At 35.2% G+C, this 23,046-nt stretch overlaps 1 protein-coding gene across 6 annotated transcripts in view; it reads right to left on the bottom strand.

The window, feature by feature from the left end:
* Window positions 1–23,046, bottom strand: part of LOC140753130 (uncharacterized) — a 487,125-nt gene that overhangs the window by 150,915 nt on the left and 313,164 nt on the right. For all 6 annotated transcript variants that reach the window (XM_073087528.1, XM_073087530.1, XM_073087527.1 and 3 more), the window contains one exon: window positions 21,933–22,069. In XM_073087528.1, the coding sequence (XP_072943629.1) occupies window positions 21,933–22,069 (137 nt within the window). The remainder of the gene's footprint in view (window positions 1–21,932; window positions 22,070–23,046) is intronic.

Genomic DNA, 23,046 nt, shown 5'->3' on the forward strand with positions numbered 1-23,046 from the left:
AATAAATATCTCATGTAATATATCTCATGTTTAAAAATGATAAGGCAGTAAATCAGTTTTAAAGGTTAGTCTTCAACTTAATTGGTAAAGCTTACAGTATTCTTTGAAATTGACTACATTATTAGTAATATTTATAGGAATAGCAACGTTTATTTACATACTCAACCTTACGTACTACGGTCCTTTTCTATCATAGGTATTAAACAAAACGCCAACCTAGATTAAAAACTTTTTAGCGTTTAACACTGATCTATGGCGTTTAACTTAAAACCAACGGTTTTTAAGATTTTAACATAGAAAATAGCTTCATTAAAAGTTAATTAAGGACGTGAAGCGTTACCATGCGGATTAATAAAGCTTTGTCATTGTCGCGGTTTTTGCCGCCATCTCGCCGAGCGCCATCTTGGAAGATGGCGATGTGTGATTTACGCGTTCTACTAATTACACGTCAAACTTGACGTCTCGTAGGAAATGAAGTTTTCGCGCCAACAGCTGTTTGTGATTGTTATTGCAATTGATATTGTTTTTACTGATCAATTTATCATGATAATATTGAATTTTCACTATCATCAGTCGCATTATGCCATCACATGGTTAATAGACAGTTAATACAAATATGCATGTCTAATGAGTAAACGAAAGTTTTTGATTATATAGTTCGTAAATGATTAGAAAAAATACGAACAATATTTTATTTTTTGACCAAAGAATAATTAATTGTAATTTATGACCACCCACCAATTAATAAAAGTATCAAATTTTATTTATTTAACAGTATTTTACTACAAAACATTTCATTAAACGAAGCATTACCCAAAAATACTTCTTTCAAACTATAAAAAAACAAGAAAAGAACGCTACTCGATATCAACTCGAAAACAAGATCACATTTCTTGAAAGAATCCTCATTCAAAGCGTACAGAGGTCCTCAAATGAAATAGCTACGGCTATTTCTCAAGGCGATCCTCTGAGGGACACTTGAAAGAATCCGTCCCTTCGTCTAATCTTGGCGATTATTAAAATCATATATCTTGGGGACGTTGGGGTATGCACCCTGATTTAGGGGTGCATTCTGTTACGTCAGGTTTCCAGGACTGTTTTTTGCTTGAGATCATGGCGTAATAAATGGCGATATTAGCAAAGTCAATTTTGTTTCGCGGGATGGGCGTGTGTCATAATGTTTTGTGCGGGATCGATTTATGGGAAGAGATAAAACCGACTTTAGTTTTTGGGTTATAAAAATAATGTCTTATTATGATAAGTGATAACCATGGTAGATTTTAGATAATCGAAATTAGAATAGCATTGTTATGTTTTCGAACACATCTAGCTCACACTGTGTCACATTGCATGAACCTATCCAATCGAATTTCACGTTAGATACTTCTAATAAAAAAGTACTTTTTGAAATTTACTGTGCCAGGTTGCATAAACAATTCAAACCGAGTTTCACAGAAGTTGCTTCTTTAAAAAATGTATAAAGTTTACTGTACAACATTGCATAAAACTGTCCAACTAAGTGTCACGTAAGCATCTTCAATGATAAAACATGGATAAAATTCAGTATTGCATATCCATTTATCACCATTGCATAAATCATTTCAATCGAATCTCACGTAAGCTACTGTATAAAAATAAATAAAAAAATACTGTAGCACCCTGCATAAACCAGTCCAATCGGGTGTCACGAGCGTCACGTAAGGACGCGGAGGCACGCGACTCATAATATTATTCTTACCTCCCGTGCCGCTCATTCCTTTCCTCATTCTTGCTTCATTCCGCCTCTCATTACCATTCACTCACTCGGTCATTCATTCGTTAGGAGATAAGCGGATATTGCGAAGATTGCGAGGGCGACGAAGTTAAAAAGCGCGCATTTGTTTTATTTAATTAAAATTTCGGAATGAATTCTAAAGACATTTGGTTGAAATTGTTGTCTATAAAATTAAACTAAATATGTTGCAGTTATATTGATATATTTAGTAGTAGTCTATTCCAGGTGTTAAAATAAAAAACAACAATATAATACTCTGTTTCTTGTATTTGTTGCAACATAGCTCAATCTTTCGTATTTAATCAAGATGCATGGAGTGCATCACTAAATTCCATTACCTATATATGACAAAATTTACTATTGCAAAAATTTTTAATGTACCTCTGAAGAGACATTACATTTTATATAGATTTTATAGTGAACATCATACATAATACTTTATTTAATGACAAAAACATAAAAGGTAACTAAACCGATTTAGTCTAAACGAATTTATCATTATACCGACGGGGTTGATACATTGCACGGATTGCACCGTAAATTGAGAATTTAAAGAGATAAACAGGTGCAAATCCTATTACCTCAGTCCTTAAAGCCTCCAGGGAGCTAAACCAATAGAACCTGCTCGCTATAATGTACGATTGCTAAATTGAAGCGCCGCCAGGATTACTTTTAAAACCATTTAGTCTAACTAACGAAATTTTAAATGCATTTTGTATTTACTATTATTTATAGAGAAAGTAGGTATTGCGGAATTTAGCCGCATTGAAGCAAATATCTTGATGATGACAAATTTTATAAATCCATTCGTCACATTGCAGTAATATACTTCAAGTTTAACGTGTAACATTTTCTGCACTCGTACATATAGATAAAATTCCGATAAGAATGAGCCTTATAACTTAACCCCGGATTTATAACTTAACAAACCAGCATTAAAACTAATTATCATACGAATCGTCAAAAATAATAACAAAAAAAAATGCATAATATAGTAAATACTTAGAAACACCGAATAAACATTATGAAGAAAGCGTCGATGAGTAAATATAAAAGTCACACACGTACAGAAAATACACCGAACTGCGTCCGAAGGTCAGGTCGTAAGAAAGTGAGCGCGATCGATAGCTCGCAGCGTAGGTCGCGGCGCGCTCATCGGAATACGAATGAGCCGGATGAGCGTATCGGGCCTTTTCAGTTTGTGACAATTTACTGAACATCACACACAACATTCAATTGCATGAATGTGAAAGAATTGAAACTAAAGATTTTAATTTAAATACCTGGTATAAATTTTAAATATGCTAAATGTTCTTTTTATACAAAAATTTAAATGATGACTTACGTCTTGCTACGAAATAGGTTTCGTTACTAGCTCGGAAGGAAATGCCTGTAGATTGAAAGTTAAGGTCAAAGGTAAAGGAAACTAAAAAGCCTTCTACCGCACTACCAATCCTCTTTTATAAAAGTAGTGACAAGCGGTACCTACTGTTCTGGTTTCAAGGGTTTGGCAAGACCAACTCACGTCTCACACATGACAATAAGTATATGGACGACTCTTAGTTCTTAAGAATAGTACAGCAGCTGCGACCTTGAGAAAACACTATTTTCTATTGAGAGTTGATTAAAAAGCTGGCAATAATTACACGGTTTACCATCAAGTACACTGCAAGCTGTGAACGTTTGCTATTCAAATATTATAAAAAAATACATAAATACATATGTAAAATACGAATAAGCCACTTGATATATCACGTCTTTTCAATCATTACTAAATTGATCGACAGATTTCTTCGTAAATAGAATTTTTAAATTGTTAATGTATATTAAATAAGCGTCCGAAGGTTAGGTACATAAGAAAGTGAGCGCGGATCGATACAGTTCACAAAGCGTAGGTCGCGGCGCACTCAGCGGAATACGAATGAGCCGGATGATCCTATCAGGCCTTTTCAGTCATTATCAGTGGACTGATTTTTTGGTATCTTTACGTATGATATACGGACGAAAGCTGCCTCGAAATTATTAAATTACAAGCTTTTATTTAGTTTCACCTGACCCGGTGTTTATAATGAAATCTTGCAAACTCAATTTCACTCACTTCCCAGTGTCTGATTGAGCTGAAATTTGGCATGTATCTTAATTAGGTACATAAGAAAGTGAGCGCGGATCGATACTGTTCACAAAGCGTAGGTCGCGGCGCGCTCAGCGGAATACGAATGAGCCGGATGATCCTATCAGCCTTTTCAGTCATTATCTTTACGTATGATATACGGACGAAAGCTGTCCCAAAATTATTTAATTTATTAAATAAAATTAGGAAACAAGCATGCTGTTCAACTGATGGCAAATTCTAGCTGCATTCTGTCCCTCATCTGGGATAGGATTGAAATCCAACCCAAGATATTCAAAACATGCATTGTCAATTCCAAAGGACTAATTTAGAAAGCCTCGTAGGTATACGAGTCTCTTCATTGCTACACCCTTCAAACTGTGACACAGCAACGCCTAACACTGCTATTTTTAGTCTGAAATATGTGTTACGAAGATACATCGGAATTAAAATTTCCGCAAGTAATATATATATTTTTTATTTTCTGCCAACTACCTACCAAAAAAATGGTCTGAATTTGATGCGTACGCCATTTTATTAAAACCGTAACACATACAAGTTCACAGGTTTAAAGTGTTCAAAATAAAGACTCGTATCACGTAGGGGTGGAATACAAATGAGCGGGGGTCGGAGCCAGTGATATATCAGTCTGCAGTTCACTTTTACCCGCTATCGTGATTTTTCAGGAAAACTGAGTGAATTCTAATGGGTTTCACGAAAACACTGATAGAGATTTCAATAGAGTTCCTGGTACCGAACGTATGTTACATACGTATGAAGTATGTTACGGACGGTATTATTTATTCTTCGTCAGAAGTAAAATTCGGAAGTCGTCGGTAGTTAAATTCCGAAAATAGTAGTAACAAAATATAAATACTATTATGAATTAGTATTCACAATAGTATATTTCAAGCATTTTATTGCCCACAATTGGGTACGAATGTCTTCACAGAGCACTTCCACTTGATGGTAAGTGGGTAATGTTCCCGTGGACATTAATATAACCCCTACATAAGTTTAGATTCCTACCTAAAGTCGGTCACTGACGCATTGTAGAGGACTAAGTTGGAACGCCACACACACCCTTAAAACCAGAATACAGCAGGTTTTAACATTGCTATTATCAGGTAAAAATAGGCATGGCGGTGGTGCCTCCGGAGTTAAACCAAAGTAGTTTCTAACTCTTTCAATTGTACCATGGTTCAAATGCTTGTGTCATACCACATATGTCATAGCATTTTGTCCCTGTAGTTTCGGGACCAGAATAGGGCTACGGTATCCCCTGCCTGTCGTAAGAGGTGACTAAATGGGGCTTCCAGGGTTGCGGGCGGCAAGAGTGGGAGCTTGAGCCGCCCGGCTAGTGACAGTCGCATACCGTCGTGCCCACCAGACGGTGTGGCGAACGTCAAGCTCATCTGGGCGGAGCCCGATGGAACAACGCGCTAAGAGGACTCCGGTTGCATTCCTTTGAAGATCCCGGAGTCCTCTACGCAGCGCCGAGGACGGCCACCGGGGAGCTTTTAGTGCGGTAAGAATCCCACATAACCCCTAAAGCACATATAGCGTTTAATCTACATGATACATTTAGTAGCCAATACTACATATAGCATTGGTTAAAAATGTCCATAGGTGACAATGACCACTTTACATCAGACGCGCTGCACGTATAGCTGTTACCATTTCACAAAAAAATGTTTTCCCCACAAATCCCCGAGTCATTAGTATTCATTCGGTACATTAAAACAGAGAACATTTTTATGGGGCGGCCACGGGGCAGGCAAATAGCTGCGAGCGGTTACTTACATCCCATAGCTGAATGCGTTTATCTGATCGTACTATGGTGCTCTGAAACTCAGCAGTTAACATGAAATAACTTACAATTCTGCGCAAGTTTGGATTTTTGTGATTGGTTGAACTTATATTTCTAGGCTTAATTTTGTAATTTATGTTTTAGACAGAGTGTAACATTAACATTATTATTGAGTGGAATTACATGTAACATTAGGAATCCATAGTAGGTACCTAATCATGTTCAACACTTCATATGATGCAAAAGTCTTATCTAAACGCACGGCTGTACGTCCACCAATTCTAGAGATCAATTCTACATGGTGACTTTGTCTTTTTACCACGCTTTTATTAGTTTCACCTGTATGTATGTATTTAACGGAATCTTTGAACTCGATTTTTACCCACGTTGAATGGTCCAATTAATTTAAAATTTTGAACACTTATGAAAAACTGATGACAATATACGATTTTCATAATTTTATCCCGTTCAACTCATTTGGATCATCAGGATTAACTATTTTCCTTGTGCGATTGTACCATGGTTTTTAGTTTTAAAACTATAATTATTCATACCCGCAATTCTTTCAAATTCCTTAAATTCGATCTTTCCTCACTCGAAACAATCCAATCGGCTACCATTAGTAATTTCAACGCACCGTGGTATAAACAAACCCTATTTCGGTGCAGGGGTGCGCCCCATTTGCATACAATGTAATTTTACGTTTTAAATCTAAACAGATTTACGAGTGAATTATATAAATAAATAGCGCTTGTTACGGTCCACGTAATTTAATGTTGTTTGGTGATTCAATGTTTGTGATTTGTTTTTAATTTAAATTATAGTGACGCCAATTAAAATGAAACGTAACCGGAACATTATGTACTAACATTCAGCTGTCGTATGAACACTATGGACAGGACATCATTAAAACTAAAAGCATTTGAGGGATCATAAACTTTTTACAACGTATTTTTTTAAAAAGTTCTAATAATTAAGGTTAGTGGCAAAGTGGTGTTAAAGTGGTTTAGTCCAGAAAATTCAAATATTAAATTTAAGAATTTTGTTTACCTAGAAGCCAAATATCTCCATAAGAAAGTTGTAAAAGGTGTGTGTCATTATCGCCCACTATATTCCCACTGCTGCACGTATCTCACCTCAGAATGATAAGGCCAAAGGACTCCTCAATGTGAAGCCCGAATTTCAGCCATTAAGTTATCACTGCTTAATTATTTTGTAACAAACTATAACAAAACAGTTTTCCAATCAATACGAAAATCGTAACGTTACAGTTTTCAAATAAAACTTAAACGGCTGTCTTGTCACCGAAAATTAAAGGGAAAACAACCCTCATCTTTATCACATAGATTACCTACAAAGATTTACCGTCCAAGCGACACTACACAAACCTTACTCCATCGCAATAAGGTTTAGGTAATTAAACACAGCCGTTGAATACATTTGTAGGTAGTCGTACACTTTCGTTTGTATTTGCCGAATATGTATCGCAATTAGCCCCGCGGAGCAACGTTTGATGAGGATTTTGATCAACGTTTGAGAGTCGTGTTGCTGTTGTCAATTACTGTACCGTGATGAAGGAAATGATAGGCACGGTGTATACAGAGACCGTACATGTATGTACGGTATTTCTCCCTTACACCGCAATGTACAGTGTACTGTACATTGCGGGGTACGTTGTAAAAAGTTCATAATCTATAATCAATCGTAGTTAAAAGTGAAGTCCTAACCGGTCGGCCGCAGTAGCGTTGCCCTGGGTACTTACTGAAATGCCTCGTTCAAGTCGATTATCAATTTCCTTTAAATCCAGAACACATCAGTGTTTAACACTACTGGTAATAGGCAGAATTAGATATAGGCATAACACCAGATTTGAATTATCAAAGTTCTAATACCTTTAAACGAAAGTTCGAAAACGAAATGGCACTCGCACAAAAACCTATATTATAATATAATAGCAGACAGTCCATTTAATCCTTAATAGACATCATTCGAAGAAGACTTTCGTCTATCAACTACATAATTTGTAGGAATTGATCGCTGCCGTACTTACAGCCTATTTATATTTATCGAACGGCCTCAGAACTGTGTTGTGGTTTTCCATAGTAACAGATTTCTTTGTACGTATACATCGTTACTGCTTTAATTTGTTATGCCTTGGGAATAGCAAATGAGTATGTCTGATGTTCTATTGATTGTAGGTCTTTGAGCAAAGACAAATGAGATTTAAACCTATTCAGGACATCGATTGCTATCTCCGAGGATGAAGGCGGATTGCCTGGAATGTTAGGCATCTTCGACTTAATTTATACTGTCTTTATTAAGGATACGAGTTTCTTTGAGAAGGCTCAGGTCAGAATCCAACATTGGACAAGTGCGGATGGGTTCAGACTTCATACACTTTTTATAACGCAGTCTCACAATAGAAGGGTCATAGGGTCGAATACTAGCTACAGACCTCCGATGTGCTGAAATAATTTGTAAAGTGATCTCAATCTTAGAGCAGACTCGTGCCCAGCAGTGGAACAGTAATGGTGATGAAACTAAAACAGACTCTTGTTAAAGTGATATTTGCCTTGTCCTTACGTATACAGGTGTCGAATGCACGTCTGAAAGGATCGCTCACATGTTAATAAAACACTAAGACAGGTTCCTAGTGTGTAGACTATTCTTCGTATCCCCCTTTGTGTACATTCGTCGCGTCGTCTCATATATGTATGTAATACCTGTAGTTTTATCGTCTGCCATATTTAGTAACAGTGATAGACTAGTGGTTAAGAAACTCGGCCCCTTGATCGAGGTGTCCAAGGTTCAAATCCCAGGCATGATCCTCTGATTTTTCAGTTATGTGCGTATTAGAAATTAATTATCACTTGCTTAAAACGGTGAAGGAAACCTGAATATCTGAGAGATTAATAAAAAAATCTGAAAGGTATGTGAAGTATACCAATATGCACTTGGCCAGCGCGGTAGACTATAGCCTAATAATGCTTCTCATTCTGAGAATAGACCTGTGCCCAGCAGTGGGACAATAATGGCTTGTTGATGATGATATTTAATATTAATGATATTAAATTAGTAAAATTAAGTCTTAACCAATTTTCCAAACCAAAGTTCTACAACTTGATTTTTTTCTGGGCAATAATTACTTGTCAAAATTCGAAGTTATGAAGACAAAAGCGAAAATCAGTGAAGTTAAAAAAGTTACACCTTTCATACAATTTTTATCAAACTTCGTAACGGAGGTTTAAACATATTTAATCCAGAAGCATGTTTATCCAATTTATTTTCAAAAACACCGTTTGGCTCTAGAAAAAAATAAATTTACCTGCTTCCAGACTAAGTTTGCAACGAGTTCTACAGTTGTGTGCTTAATAACATTGACACTTCAACAGCTAATAAAGATTTCAGAAAATAAACAAAAAGACACACCACTGAGTGCTTGTATCATAAGTGACACTTGTCGCAGATAAATAACGACAAAAACAGACGGAACTTGAACATCTGTGCGTAATTGTAATAAGTAGGTACTTAGTTGAGACATTTCATTTTAAGTGGAGTATGTAATAAAATATAATAATAATGCGTCTACTTAAAATTCAGACGTTTATTAAGAATTTTACATTGATTGCATAGTTTATATTAGTGTCTCAAAATATACTTAAATATATTGGGATCGCGATGTGTTATGAATTTTCTTTATTTGATCATGAAATTATTTGAACAATTTGTAAATCTACTATATGTATTGAATAGTCGCTAATATAATGCTCGCTTGCTTACTGAAACTCATATAAAATTAAACAGCGATATTTTGTATTTCGCATATTTTTATTGCAACCATAGAAATCTACCTCGGAGACTACAGATACTTACGACACTACTTACTACACTTTACGACATACGAGTAAGTTCTAATTATACTATTAATTACAAGTAGCAATTTACTTTGGTACTTAACAGTTCATAACGAGTATTTTGAAGTTTTGTTCACAAAATACCTTTGAAAACTGTGAAACTAATTCATGCCCTTTAGGTAAAATTACTAAAATAAAATGACTATAAAGTTCTATAAAACAGTTACTTTGAATAAAATATTTCGATTTTAATATTTAACCAACTTAACCCATCCAACACTGTCTGATTAAACTCAGATTATTTTTAACCCCAAACAAAGCCAAGAACATATGTTATACATTACTTTCTCCTGAACCACTCGAGTGGTTTTAATAGACATCATTCTAAATTACGCGATACATTATCTTAATGGTAATGTTTCATACACTTTGGTGTTCAGAAGAGCTTTAAGTTCTAGCCATTAATTAGGAATGTCTGGATAATATAACTAATTCTGCCTCCACTTCGTATGGATACGAGTTGCAATGTCATTGCCATAAAATTTATGGCAGTTGTCGGCGACTTTCTTATGATAAAATCATGTGAAGCATAAAAAAGCTTGCTAGCTAAATCTGGCAATACTTAGATTTTTTTACTATATAGAATGACTGAGGAATAAGTTCGAAAGCTTTGGATAATTGTCTCCCTTAAAATACCCCCAAACTCTTAAAACCGGAACACAGCAGCGCTGAACACTGCTGTTATTAGGTAGAGTAAGATGTGGCGTAATACCTCCGGTGGCGTTCTATCACCTTTAAAAATGGTGGTCTATGGCCTAGCTTCATATTTTGGGAAGAGATCCGTGCTTAGCTATGAGACAGTGGGTTGACGACGACGATAAACTAAGTTTATCATTTTAATTTATTTTCTTTCTTTGTTTTTCCTAAACAATTATACCAAGCACCATTACAAAGTAAAGGAATTTACAAACACAATATAAACCCACTTCAAACATACCCTAATTGAAACGTAAGATCCTTATTCGAGTGACACTTAGCAAGTTTAAAATGACTTGGAATAATTCCTGTCAAAAAAGCAAAGAAACATCTCGAGTCCTTAGTGTTGGCTTACAAATAAAACAGACAATTAGAGAACGCCATCAGCGGGGGCTGACATCATTATGTCCGCGTATTGGGTTGCAGACATCTTCATTTTGTTGGATAATAAACACTCGGGTTACATAGAGCGGTAAAATTTAAATCAAAGAGTGCATCGAAGAATACGTACGCTTGTTTACTTTGTGTGATTTCTTCATATGCAGCCTCATTCATATCAATAGAAATTGAAGTGATGTTTGTGAATTGTGACTAAATTATTTTTGTTAAGACGTGAAGCTTATTTGTCTTTTTAGTTTGGGTCAAACTTGTAAAGTATTTTGATGGGAATTTTAGGAATGGTTTGTCGATTTTACAATAAGATTATCAGACTTTACTTAAGAAGTTATATTATATTTACTGAAGACTATACTTTTTATACACGTCATGACAGGCAAAAAAGGGTTGTTAAAACTATTCTTTTAACGGAAACAGTTACACTGGAGATAACGATGCCATATTTTTTATTGATTTGTAGATGCTATGATATGATAGTAGCCGATCATTTTATTTTGTTTTGTAATATATTTACTTCTTGTCTGTATACACATTGATACAGGCACTCCTTTTTTATTAATTACGCCTAGGCAGTATATTTTCTTACGTCATAAGTACGTTCATACAGACTTGTTGCAATATAGTAAAGGAACATGCAATCTAGTATTCTACGTTTACTCTAGTCTTTCAAAGTTCGTTCATATTTCTATATTTTTTTATTCAAAAAGATCTTTCCATTTCAAAGCAATAAATACTTATTCCAATTGAAAAATCTTTATTTAAGCAGCTGTCACACTCAACATTCCCGAAGTGCCAACTCGTCTTGCCAGTAAAAATAATAAGACATCGGATACCCACCCGGCTACCCTCGGGGGTGAGAAATTTAATACTGTGAAGTGGTATAGAAAAATATTAGACCGGTTTGATTTTCGATTTAATATAGTAGTTTGCTATGGAGTTGTATATTAGAATTTAGAGTGATACAAAGATGGATTTGTTATTTTTTGGCTCACGGCTAACTCGAGTATTTCGAATATTCTTATAATATAAGCAAATTTTATAAACTCTTAAAAATAAAATAAAGTAAAATAAAATAAAATAAATAAATATAATAAAAATACATAAACACCCACACCCAGAAACAAAACCTAAAACATATAGAGGTGTTTGTCTTGGGATCGAACCGGGAACCCTCTGCATTTCAATCAATGAGGTTATAAGGACATTAATAGGTGTATAAATATATTGTTAAAATTAAGTAGTAACTACAAGTGCAGATTTATTTTATGTGCCCTCCCATATTGCTCTAACTTAACAAAGGAGCAAAATAATAGAATTTATAAAAATAATATGCATATCTATAATTTGACATGTCGTCATAATGACATTATGTATTTTGACATAAATAAATTTATATACAATTTTATCTTGACTCAGGATACTATGTACCTGTCAAAAAAATTGAAAAAACGACTTGCTACATTAGTAGCATTTAATATACACGATTCAGTTATAGAAACTATAACGCAGTCCTCTTTACAGACTGATGTTAGTAGTATTACTAACAATCATTTTTTAAATTAAATATACTGACAACAGAAATACCACATAAAACTATATTAAGTTAGTGTACTGAACAAGGTATTTCTGGCAAAAATAAAATAAAAAGTGGAATATTAAAAATCTTACACCAGAATATACAAGGTCTTGCGAGTAAAGAATTAGAACTGGAATTATTTTTAGAAAAATATAAATATGACATAATGTGTATAACTGAACATTGGTTAAGAAATCACGAATTGCTTATACGTTATAAAAATTATATTATAGCCAGTTCATTCAACCGTAAGTCTGCAATTCATGGTGGTACCTTAATATTACTGAGAAATAATATTAAATTTAAAGAACGTTTAGACATTGTGGATCTTTCGGTTGAGCGTTCTATAGAATTGTCTTGTGTTGAGCTGGAGAAACATATTGTGGTTTGCGTATACAGGCCCCCTTGTAATGATAACTATTATTGTTTTGAAACTGTTATGGAGGATGTTTTAAACATAATTTCCAAAAGTAATAAATTAATTATAATATGTGGAGATTTTAATGTAAATATCTTGCACAATAGCTTATTAACAACTAAATTATTGTCTTTATTTAAATCATTTAACTTAAACAATGTTTTTTGTGAACCTACAAGGGTGACAACATCTTCAGCTACATGTATTGACAACATTTTTTGTAATTGTAATATTATAGATAAGTCCATAATAAATTGCATTCAGTCGGATCACAGTGGCCAAAGTGTTCATATTCTCTGTAATAATCACACAGAAAATAAAGTATTTTTGGAATATAGACTAATAACAAAAATGCGTCTAAAAAAGTTTAACCAGCAGCTATTAAATAGTTTAAAATTTTTAAATTATAATAACAATGTGAATAGTGTTTATTCAAATTTCTTTAAAATAATAAATACGGAGTTTAAAAAAATATTTATACTTAAAAAATATCAGAAATCAGTCGGTTTTAAATTCAATGAATGGGCTACTAAGGGTATTCGTATAAGTCGGGAAACTCTTTTTGACTTGTATAATGAAAGGGCCAATAGTCCTAGCCCCAAGCTAAACGAGCATGTTCGAAGGTACTCTAAATTGTTTAAAAGGGTTTGCAAAATTGCTAAGTCAAATTATTATCATAACAAAATAAAATCATCCGATAATAAAATAAAGGCAGTATGGAAAGTAATAAATGCCGAAGCGGGTAAGTCAAATATGTATACTGATGACATAACTCTTAATACTGAAAAAGGCATTGTCACATCACATAAGGATGTGGCACAAGAATTTGAATCCTTCTTTACTAATATTCCCATGAAAACTACACAATTTCTAAAGTCTTCGCCTGCTCTTTCTGTAAATTTCCTTAAAGAAAATGTAAAAAGTTGCAGTGATAGATTTATATTTAGACATGTTAATAGCAAAGAAGTAATTAAAGTGTTCAAAGATATAAATATTAAAACTACTGAGGATTTATGGGGAATGTCTATAAAAATTTGTAGTTTTATTATTGAGACTATAGCTCCTTACTTAGCCAAAATTTTTAATTTATGCGTAGATCATGGTTGCTTTCCTGATCTAATGAAACAAAGTAAGGTCATTCCTCTATTTAAGTCTGGTGACAACAAAGATCCTAGTAATTATAGACCAATTTCTGTTTTGCCTGTTTTAAGTAAAATATTTGAAAAACTAATACTTAATCAATTATTAGTACACTTTAATTTTTATAATTTATTCCATAATAAACAGTTCGGCTTCACCAAAGGTAGATCAACCGTTGATGCGGGTGTTGAATTAATGCGAAACATTTTTGACGCTTGGGAAGATGCGCAGGATACTATAGGTGTATTCTGTGATCTTTCTAAGGCATTTGATTGTGTAGAACATAAAACTCTCTTGTTAAAGTTGGAATATTATGGTATACGCGGTACGTCTCTAAAACTGCTTAGGTCTTATCTAGATAATAGAGTACAACGAGTTCAGGTTAAGGGACACAAATCGTTAGGTTCTGGTGTTAAAGTAGGCGTCCCACAAGGCTCTATTTTGGGGCCATTCTTGTTTTTGATATACATTAATGATCTACCGTATGTAATGCAGGACATATCAAAGGTCGTGTTGTTTGCTGACGATACTTCCTTAATATTTAAAGTTAAAAGACAATCTAACGACGTGAGCGCTGTCAATAAAGCACTTGACATAATTCACAACTGGTTTAGCGCAAACAATCTTGTATTAAATAATAAAAAGACTAAATGTGTCCGATTTGCTCTGCCTAATGTTAAAAAGCTGACGATGAATGTTACCCTTAACAATGATCACTTAGAATTTGTAGATGAAACAGTTTTCTTAGGGATAAATTTAGATTCTAAACTACAATGGAGCCCTCAGATAGCAAAGTTATGTAGTAGACTTAGTTCGGCAGCCTATGCGGTAAAGAAGATAAGACATCTTACCGATATACCAACCGCTAGGCTTGTTTACTTTAGTTATTTTCATAGCATTATGTCTTACGGTATTCTGCTGTGGGGTAACGTTGCTAGCATAGATGTCATTTTTATACTTCAAAAACGTGCAATTAGAGCCATTTATAGTCTTCGCCCCCGTGAGTCCTTACGAGAACTGTTTAAATCTATAAATATTTTGACAGTGCCTAGTCAATATATTTATGAAAATATCTTATATGCTCGCAAAAATTATTCTTCTTTGAAAAAAATTATAATAGGCACAGTCATAATACTAGAAATAAAGATAAATTGGCCATACCTCAATTTAGATTAAGCAAGGTGTGTAATTCTTTTATGGGGAACTGTATTCGTTTCTACAATAAAATACCAAAAGACATTATCGATCTGTCCGAGAAAAGGTTTAAATCTACTATAAAATTAACTTTATGTAAAAAAGCTTATTATAATGTAAATCAGTACTTAAATGATAAATCCGTATGGTATGACAACTCCAGCTCCAACATCAAAAATTAATTATATGTACCACTATGTAAAATTGTATATTATTTACTCTTTAAAAGATGCAAATATGCACACGTATGGAGTTTCTTGCGCCGCTTCTTCTCCATAGCGAAATACCTTCCGAAGCGGTGGTAGTTTGTTGACTTTCAAAAAGTATTCTATATGAATCAATTTTGAATAAATGAGATTTGAATTTGAATTGAATTTGAATTTGAATGAATTATGCTACGGGGGCCCTGAATATTATGAACAAAACTATAACAATTACTTACAGACTATTTTTAATCTGTATTTTTTCATTTTCCCGAATCCAACTGTGAATCCCTACATAATATATTTGCCTTAACATAATCCAAGTAACCATCTGCGCATATAAATAATCTTTACGGTTATATTATCTCTATTCTTAAAGGAACAAGGTTCACGTACATTCATACACAGTTTCATAAACCGTTTATTATTTGTAAGTTTTACGAGCGACGCCACAAATAGACAGTTTGGATTAGGTCGGGGATGCAAGTTCATGGCTGCGATCTTACTGAATGTTAAACAGAAATACAATTAAAATCTTTTTGGTTAGTGGATCTTATAGACAGTAATCCACAGCGGTTATACACTGTACCTGAAGTTATAATGTATTTTATAGAGTTGAGGTAGCATAACGAGTTTGCAGTTCACCCAGTGGTAAGTGGTTAGTTCCGCCCATGGACATGTGCCATTAACTCAATATAGAATAGGTTTTACTTGAAGCAGAACACAGATGCGATGTTAGTTGTTAGATGGCAAAATTAGTTGGCTGAAGTGGCAATGGGTAGGACATATGTATTACTCAAAGGGTTCGACAACATATCTCTTTGTCAGTGCAAAAAAAGAAAATCCCTCGAAAAGTGACAGCGGTTAGAAAAATAGCAGTATTATTTCTCAATTATAGGGCCACTTTTAAAATTCCTTCAGATAATCCTGTACTAGCTAGCTCTTCAGTCGAAATATTTTCCATAATAATTTCGTCATTTATACATCAGCGTTGGCACAAAATATAGCATCATCTAGTGAAACAACACGTACCGTCAACAAATACTCGATACGCGATCGATCCAATGAATATTGATGGCACAACGTGCGGCGTACCGCGCACGTGGTACCGCACTTCATACACCAATTATATTAACACTTAGATCAGATAGATTCTACATTTCAAAACCTCATTTAGGTCTTTTTAAGTGTTAGGTTAAATTAACGACTAAATAGTAAGTAACTATTTATGAAAAAAATCTCGATTTTGGTAATTTCTCCTGTCTATCCTATGTTTTAACTTGTACCACTAATCCTAAAATTATAGGATATGATTCCACATATCGTTAACACTAAATACAGCTTCATCTACTACATCAACAAATACTCGATACGCAATCGGTCCAATGAATATTGATAGCACAACTTGCGGCGTACCGCGCACGTGCTATGGCACTTCATACGCCAATTGTATAAATACTTAGATCAGATAGATTTTACATTTCAAATCTTCACTTAGATATTTGTGCGTGTTAAGAAAAAGTAAAACGTGTACGCCGTAAGTTGTTAAATGAAAATATGTTTTATTTGATCATATGACCACATATAGTTACTATTATTGTTATAATAAAAAACAACGAATCATACGTCAGTGGTTTGAAATTAGATATAAATACTCGATACGCAATCGATCCAATGAATATTGATGGCACAACGTGCGGCGTACCGCGCACGTGGTTCCACACTTTATACGCCGTTTATAGCATAACTTAGAGCATTTTTCTTCGCTTAGATCTCTGTAGGATAGAAATTTCAAAGTGTGCCTGTGGCTTTAGTAAATAAAGGTTTTAACTGATTATATGTCAACATTCCGTTCTTGCGAGCGTATTGGATATCAAATTTAATAAATAAGGATCACCATAAGATAAACTTTTCATTCTTAAATTTGCTATATTTTAGTAGAAATAATACATATTATTATAACTAAGCTTTTCACTTAGTATAAATATAGTTCAAACATTGAACTAAATAACGAAAAATACATACCTAATGGGCTTAGTGTGAGTCGGACTTGCGAATTTCTAGATCTTGCATTGTACAAAGTGATTTTATGTGTAAAAAAATATCGACAAATGTTTTTGTATCACATTACCTAAAGTTTATTTTAGTTCAAGTTTGCAAACCACAAACCACACTTCCCTCCAACTTGTTTTAAACCATTGTTTTATCTAATCTGCACACCCCATGTGTAATCAGCTCACGTAGCCTCCGTGCGGTAGGCCCGGGTTCGATTCCCCGATGCATTGACTGAGGGGTGTGTAATGGTATGTTACTTAGGCACACTACACACTAGGCTTTTAACGTTTGTATCATGTTTAAACCATAAAGACAGTAAAATAATAAAGTGAAAAAGTAATGTTTTAATTTTTAAAAATCTTCATATTAGCATTAAGTATGTTAACGTGTCTTTACTGCTAGCAAATAAGTAAATTATTTTTCCAAAAATTAAAAAGCCGAGCAATTTCTGTTTTATTTTACAAAATTCATAACAAAATGAAAACCCAATTGATATAGGTGTATACATTGCGAGAATTTTCATATTTTTCTTTTTGTTAAACTTTTAATATTTACTGCACAATAAATATACTTTACATTTCACTACGCGTATTGTAGCGGTTTCGAAGCTCCGTCTGTAATCGACCTAAGATCCGTCTTATTTGTATGTTGTAAGAGCACAGATAAACACAAGATGCTGGGGTGGTATAGTGCATTTGACTATTTATTATAAGCCCTTAATCTGCCCTGCACGTACCGTTTCCAATAAAGTTATGATTTATGGTATTTGGTACCTTTAGTCTAGTATTTTGTCGGAATACTAAAGAGATTAAATATGGAAATTCATGTCAAAATTGTCGTTTTGATACGATTGATAAATTCATTCGATTAGGTATAATGTAGTCGTAAGGAAGACTACAACTAAAGTCGTTAAAGTGCTATACAAAAACAATATAATAAGCATACCTTATGAAATGTAAGGAATAACTGAGAAGCAGTAAGCTTGTTAGTAAGTCGTGTCAGTTATCTATAACTGTCACGACTTATCTATCTGCTAATAGTTTTAGAGACTTAATCGAAATACAAGTAAGGTATACAATAATATAAAGTATAAAAGAAATATACGTGTTACCGTACCACACTCCATAAACCAGAACAGAGCTTAAGACTAATGCTAAAAGGAAGAAATACGCGAAAACAAACGAATACTACCCCTATATCCCCATCAAGATTTTTCCATGTCGTGGATGCCATGGACACACACAAAGACAAACACCAATACTCATAACAGAAATCTCAAACCATCATTTAAACATCTGACTGGCCGGGGATCGAACCTGGAACCCATTTCGTATTAGACCGGTATGACGACCACTCCACCACACCCTTCCACGCCCGTCACACTTTTAAAAAATATACTTTCATATTTTTTTCTTTCCTACACAAATAACACCCCAATATCTGATTAGATGTCAGACCCACACTTCAAAGGTACTCATGGTTATTTTTATCTAGATTTCGAAAAACAGACACGGTATCAGTGTTTTTTAGACCGCAATAATCGCTTTATCACGGGAATATTTTGACGGGGGGAAATATTTTGACGAATTCAATTTGTTTTTCTTTGTACAGGCTAGGGTTGTCGGAAAAATATTTTTAGAATTAATGTTGGTATAACATAAAGTAATTTTGTAGTGAAAGTTAATGATTAAGATTTTTTTAATAAGATAAGGCTATGGATTATTTCATGTAATTTGAAAACAGTACTATTAAATGCAAATAAAAAGTTTCATTGGCTTAAACTAATAAATGTCCGGAATATTTTTCTCAATATTTGTAATCATTGAAGGCGTATCATCAGGTCCTTTCGTAATTATTTGTAGTTACAAAATTTTATTGATATTTTAATTTAGCTTACGTTAAGATATTACGTTTAAAAACTTGTAATGGAAAATTAGTCGACCTTGAAAATAAAAAATGCAACCCTTATACAGCAGAATCTCATTGAAAAGCAAACCCAAAAAAAAGAGAACTCGTTACAAAAAAAAATGTTTTTTTGAATCAGTGACAACCCTACCCAAAACCGGAGTAACGCGGCAACCCGGAGCAGATGCGACGATTCCCAGCTTTTGTGATTGACACCGAGCCCACTCCGCAACGGTTCGCCGGCTAAATACCGTTTCTGAACGAATTATTTCCGAGACAAAGTGCCCTGAAATATTGGCTCGAACAACGTTTCCATTTATTTCTGAACGCTTTTCATTCACACTGGCACCTAAAAGGTGTTGTAGATATATATGGCACACATAGAAATATATACCTAAATTAGGTATTACACTTTATGTTTCGCTACATGGACGAAATGTAAAGTGAAATTCTATATACATGTTGAATCTGGCCGGGAATCGAACCTGAATTTTTCTGGACAAGGAAAAGTTATATTGATAATTTGATATGTTTTGTTCCGATTGTTTTGCTTATATTTCTCCAATGTAACGGTTACAATAAAATGACCTCAGGTTCAAATACGAGAAAGTTATAAATTGACGACATATATTTGTGATCTTTATTGCAAACATGACGCAAGAATAAATCCCACGTATTAAAGACAGTTCCCATAAAAGGAAAAAAACGTCTTCGATTTCGAAACTCTGAGAGGAATCGGACACATTATTACGTTCGTAAAAGGTTGAGTGGGTTTGACATATGTCATTCAGGGAGTAACAACCTTTTTATGCAATTCGGCCAGTAATAAATAAATGTGCGAATAACCGAAAAAAACAATTTCAATCGGCCCAGGACCCGAGCAAATTGGGTCAAATGTATAACGGTCCATGGCCCGTAAATCCTCGAAGTTCGTATTTCGGACGAAGTTACGGCCCATCGGCCAATCGGAAGAACGCTTATCGCCATCCAATGACACCGGACCGATTACACCGTCGCCGTAAATTCGAAAATGGAACTCAACTTCGTTAATTACCGAACTGAGTAACTGTCGTTATCGGGCGACGAATCAGCGACGGAACGTTCGATTCGAAGTTTAAACATTCAATTTTCGGATAGAAAAAGTAGAACTGTTACCGGCCAGCGACAATAGATGCTATAATTACGCAGTAATAAAGCCGGCAGCCGAGTTTATGGGCTCATTAAATTAAATGAAACCGAGCTTTCACATTCGATTATTTGGATACCGTATCGATACGTAAATCCGGCTCCCTGCATCCGTTTACGGCCCTAGCAGACATGCTACTTTAGCATCATATTTGATAACTAATGCTGCGATCGGTTGTGGTATCAAAAAAGCGTGTTCTAGCGACTGGATAACTTACTCAGCGTTTTTGCATTCAGTTGCTGCATCGAGCGTGTAGTGTTTGATCTTTGCATACCAAAGGGCCTCAACAGATTAGCTACTGCAGTAACATAACTCCGAAACCATGATGCAGCATTAAATTCGCCACTTTAAAAAGGCGATTAGATATCGCAACCGAACCGCAGTTAATCGTCAATACGTGGTGCATTATCGATGTAACCGCCCATACGAAAATCGCCAACATCAACAATCACCGACTTCGTAGGGCCGTAAACCAGCTAAATCAACAATCACCGACTAAAAGTCGCACGTCGGCAGCGGCCCTTACGTGGCTCGCTACTGATTACGCAACTCGTTACTCGCGACTCAATAACGAACCTAATATTGGTTCGATTTTTGAAATTCGCTAACTATTTGTAAAAGGCAATGTCTCAGGCAGTTTCGGTCTATTAAAGTCATCACTCGTCTCGTTTCACCCTCGAACTCGTTATAACAAATTGCAAATATTCGCACTGAATATTTACATTCTTTTATTGAGTCGAACAATTTGCATAATGATGTTTGTTATGCCGACGAACTAATTTAGACGCTTAAATTAAACCGTTCCGAACTGCTAATGACTGGAACCAAATTTTGGGATATAACTTTTATTTTTATGCTTTTGACTTTGTTCTTCGTCATAGTTCTAGAGCTACAGTTTATTCCAATTATATATTTGGCTTTTTAGCTTCAAACAAGTAGTATGTAATAAATAAAAGACAGACTTTAGGTATAACTTATTATAAAAGGGAAATACTGTATACATAAAAAACCTTTTAACAAAGGAAAATACTTTGGTGATTGATGGAGCAAAGTTGTTTACATCGGTTAAAATTATGTAAGTAATGGGATCAGGCTAGTGTTTTTATAGAAAACTTCACTATCTTTTCCGTCTTGGCAAAAAGCGCTACCCTGGGAAGGAAGACGGTATGTGTGGCACACAGCCTGATATCACGTTTAAAGGTCTCCGTTTTTGTTCCGTCGGAGATCCCAAAGTCCTCCATGTAGCGCCCGGGAAGGCCACCGTGGGGGTTTTAATGTGTAAAAAACCTACATAATCCGGAGTCACTCCCATTTCATCTCCAATGGTAATGGCACCTTTTGAAAGAAGGAACTTCCACGTCAACACAAAAAAGGTGAGATACTTATCATATACTTCAATACGTTGTGCCTTACAGACATTGTGGATGTAATTTCGCGGACCAGCACGCACCGATGCATCGTGTAAGCATCGTCTGTGGTAGCGCGATTCGGTATGATCTTGACATATTAGTACTTGACACATCATAGGTAGCTACATAACAAAGTATCAACGTACCTGACAATCTCCCGCTGGGCAGCGTGCAGCTTGCCGGCGAGCCGCGCCGCGTCCGCCTCGGCGGCGCGCGCCCGCGCCTCCCAGTCGCCGCGCGCGCGCCGCTCGCGCTCCGCATCGTTGCGAGCTGCTCCCTCGCGCTGGAAATAATAATACACTGTTGTAATAAAATGTAGTAATAATAAAGTGGTAGACTTGAAAGTGGTGGAATCTCTGTGGTTCGACTCCGGAGGCACCACCACCACCTATTCATTAAGAGGCATTAGGGATAATAATAACAGTGTTAAGCGCTGCCTAGTTCCGATTTGAAGGGTGTGGTAAAGGAGACAAACTTACCTGAGGTAATTAAACCTTAAGGGTAGGAAACATTAATGGCCAACCTCACATAGGAATATCGTACTATCTGGGGTTGATTACAAATGTCCATGTGCGACAGTAGCCACTTACCAGCAGGTGGACTACACGCTACTTTCTCTCTCTTTCTCCGAGAGAAGGTTTTAGTAATTGTAAATTTAAAAAAATCTACGTTATCATACATGATTATTACGAGAGCGTCATTTCACGTAAGCGATCGTAACGTTAAGTACAAAAATAAATTCCATAGCATACACTGTGAAATAAAATAAAAAACATGCGAATATCTGAGATATTTTCGACATAAAATTGGCTTCGTTTCCCTGTAAAGCTCTTTCTTTCTTTGAAAATCTTCTGCTCAGCCCATATAAACATTGCAACCTTATAATTGTCCTACTGCTGGGCCCATCTCTCCCAATAAGTAAGCCTGGAGCACAGAATCAAATGTGCACATAAGGTTAAACACAATCAGCTTTCCTATGTTCCAAAAATTACTACCAACACATATATTATGACCGAACGGCATACAATGAAACAGAATCAGCTTTTATTTACTATGTAACTACCAGCAATTACAGAACGGCATAGCATCCAATGAAACAACAAACGCAACATATTTCACGTGAGGGAGCGCCCTATGCTTGGTGCAGAAACAATTTCCACGGCGGCCGCGTCCGGCACCGTGCTTTATCGGGATCCGATAAAAATCCAATTTCGCCGCCACTTGTGACGTCACGTCCACGTGTCATCGCAGATGTCGTGC

The sequence above is a fragment of the Epargyreus clarus genome, unplaced genomic scaffold, assembly GCF_041222505.1.
Source record: "Epargyreus clarus isolate Ecla_fem2 unplaced genomic scaffold, WU_Ecla_fem_2.2 ptg000026l, whole genome shotgun sequence".
NCBI lineage: Eukaryota > Metazoa > Arthropoda > Insecta > Lepidoptera > Hesperiidae > Epargyreus > Epargyreus clarus.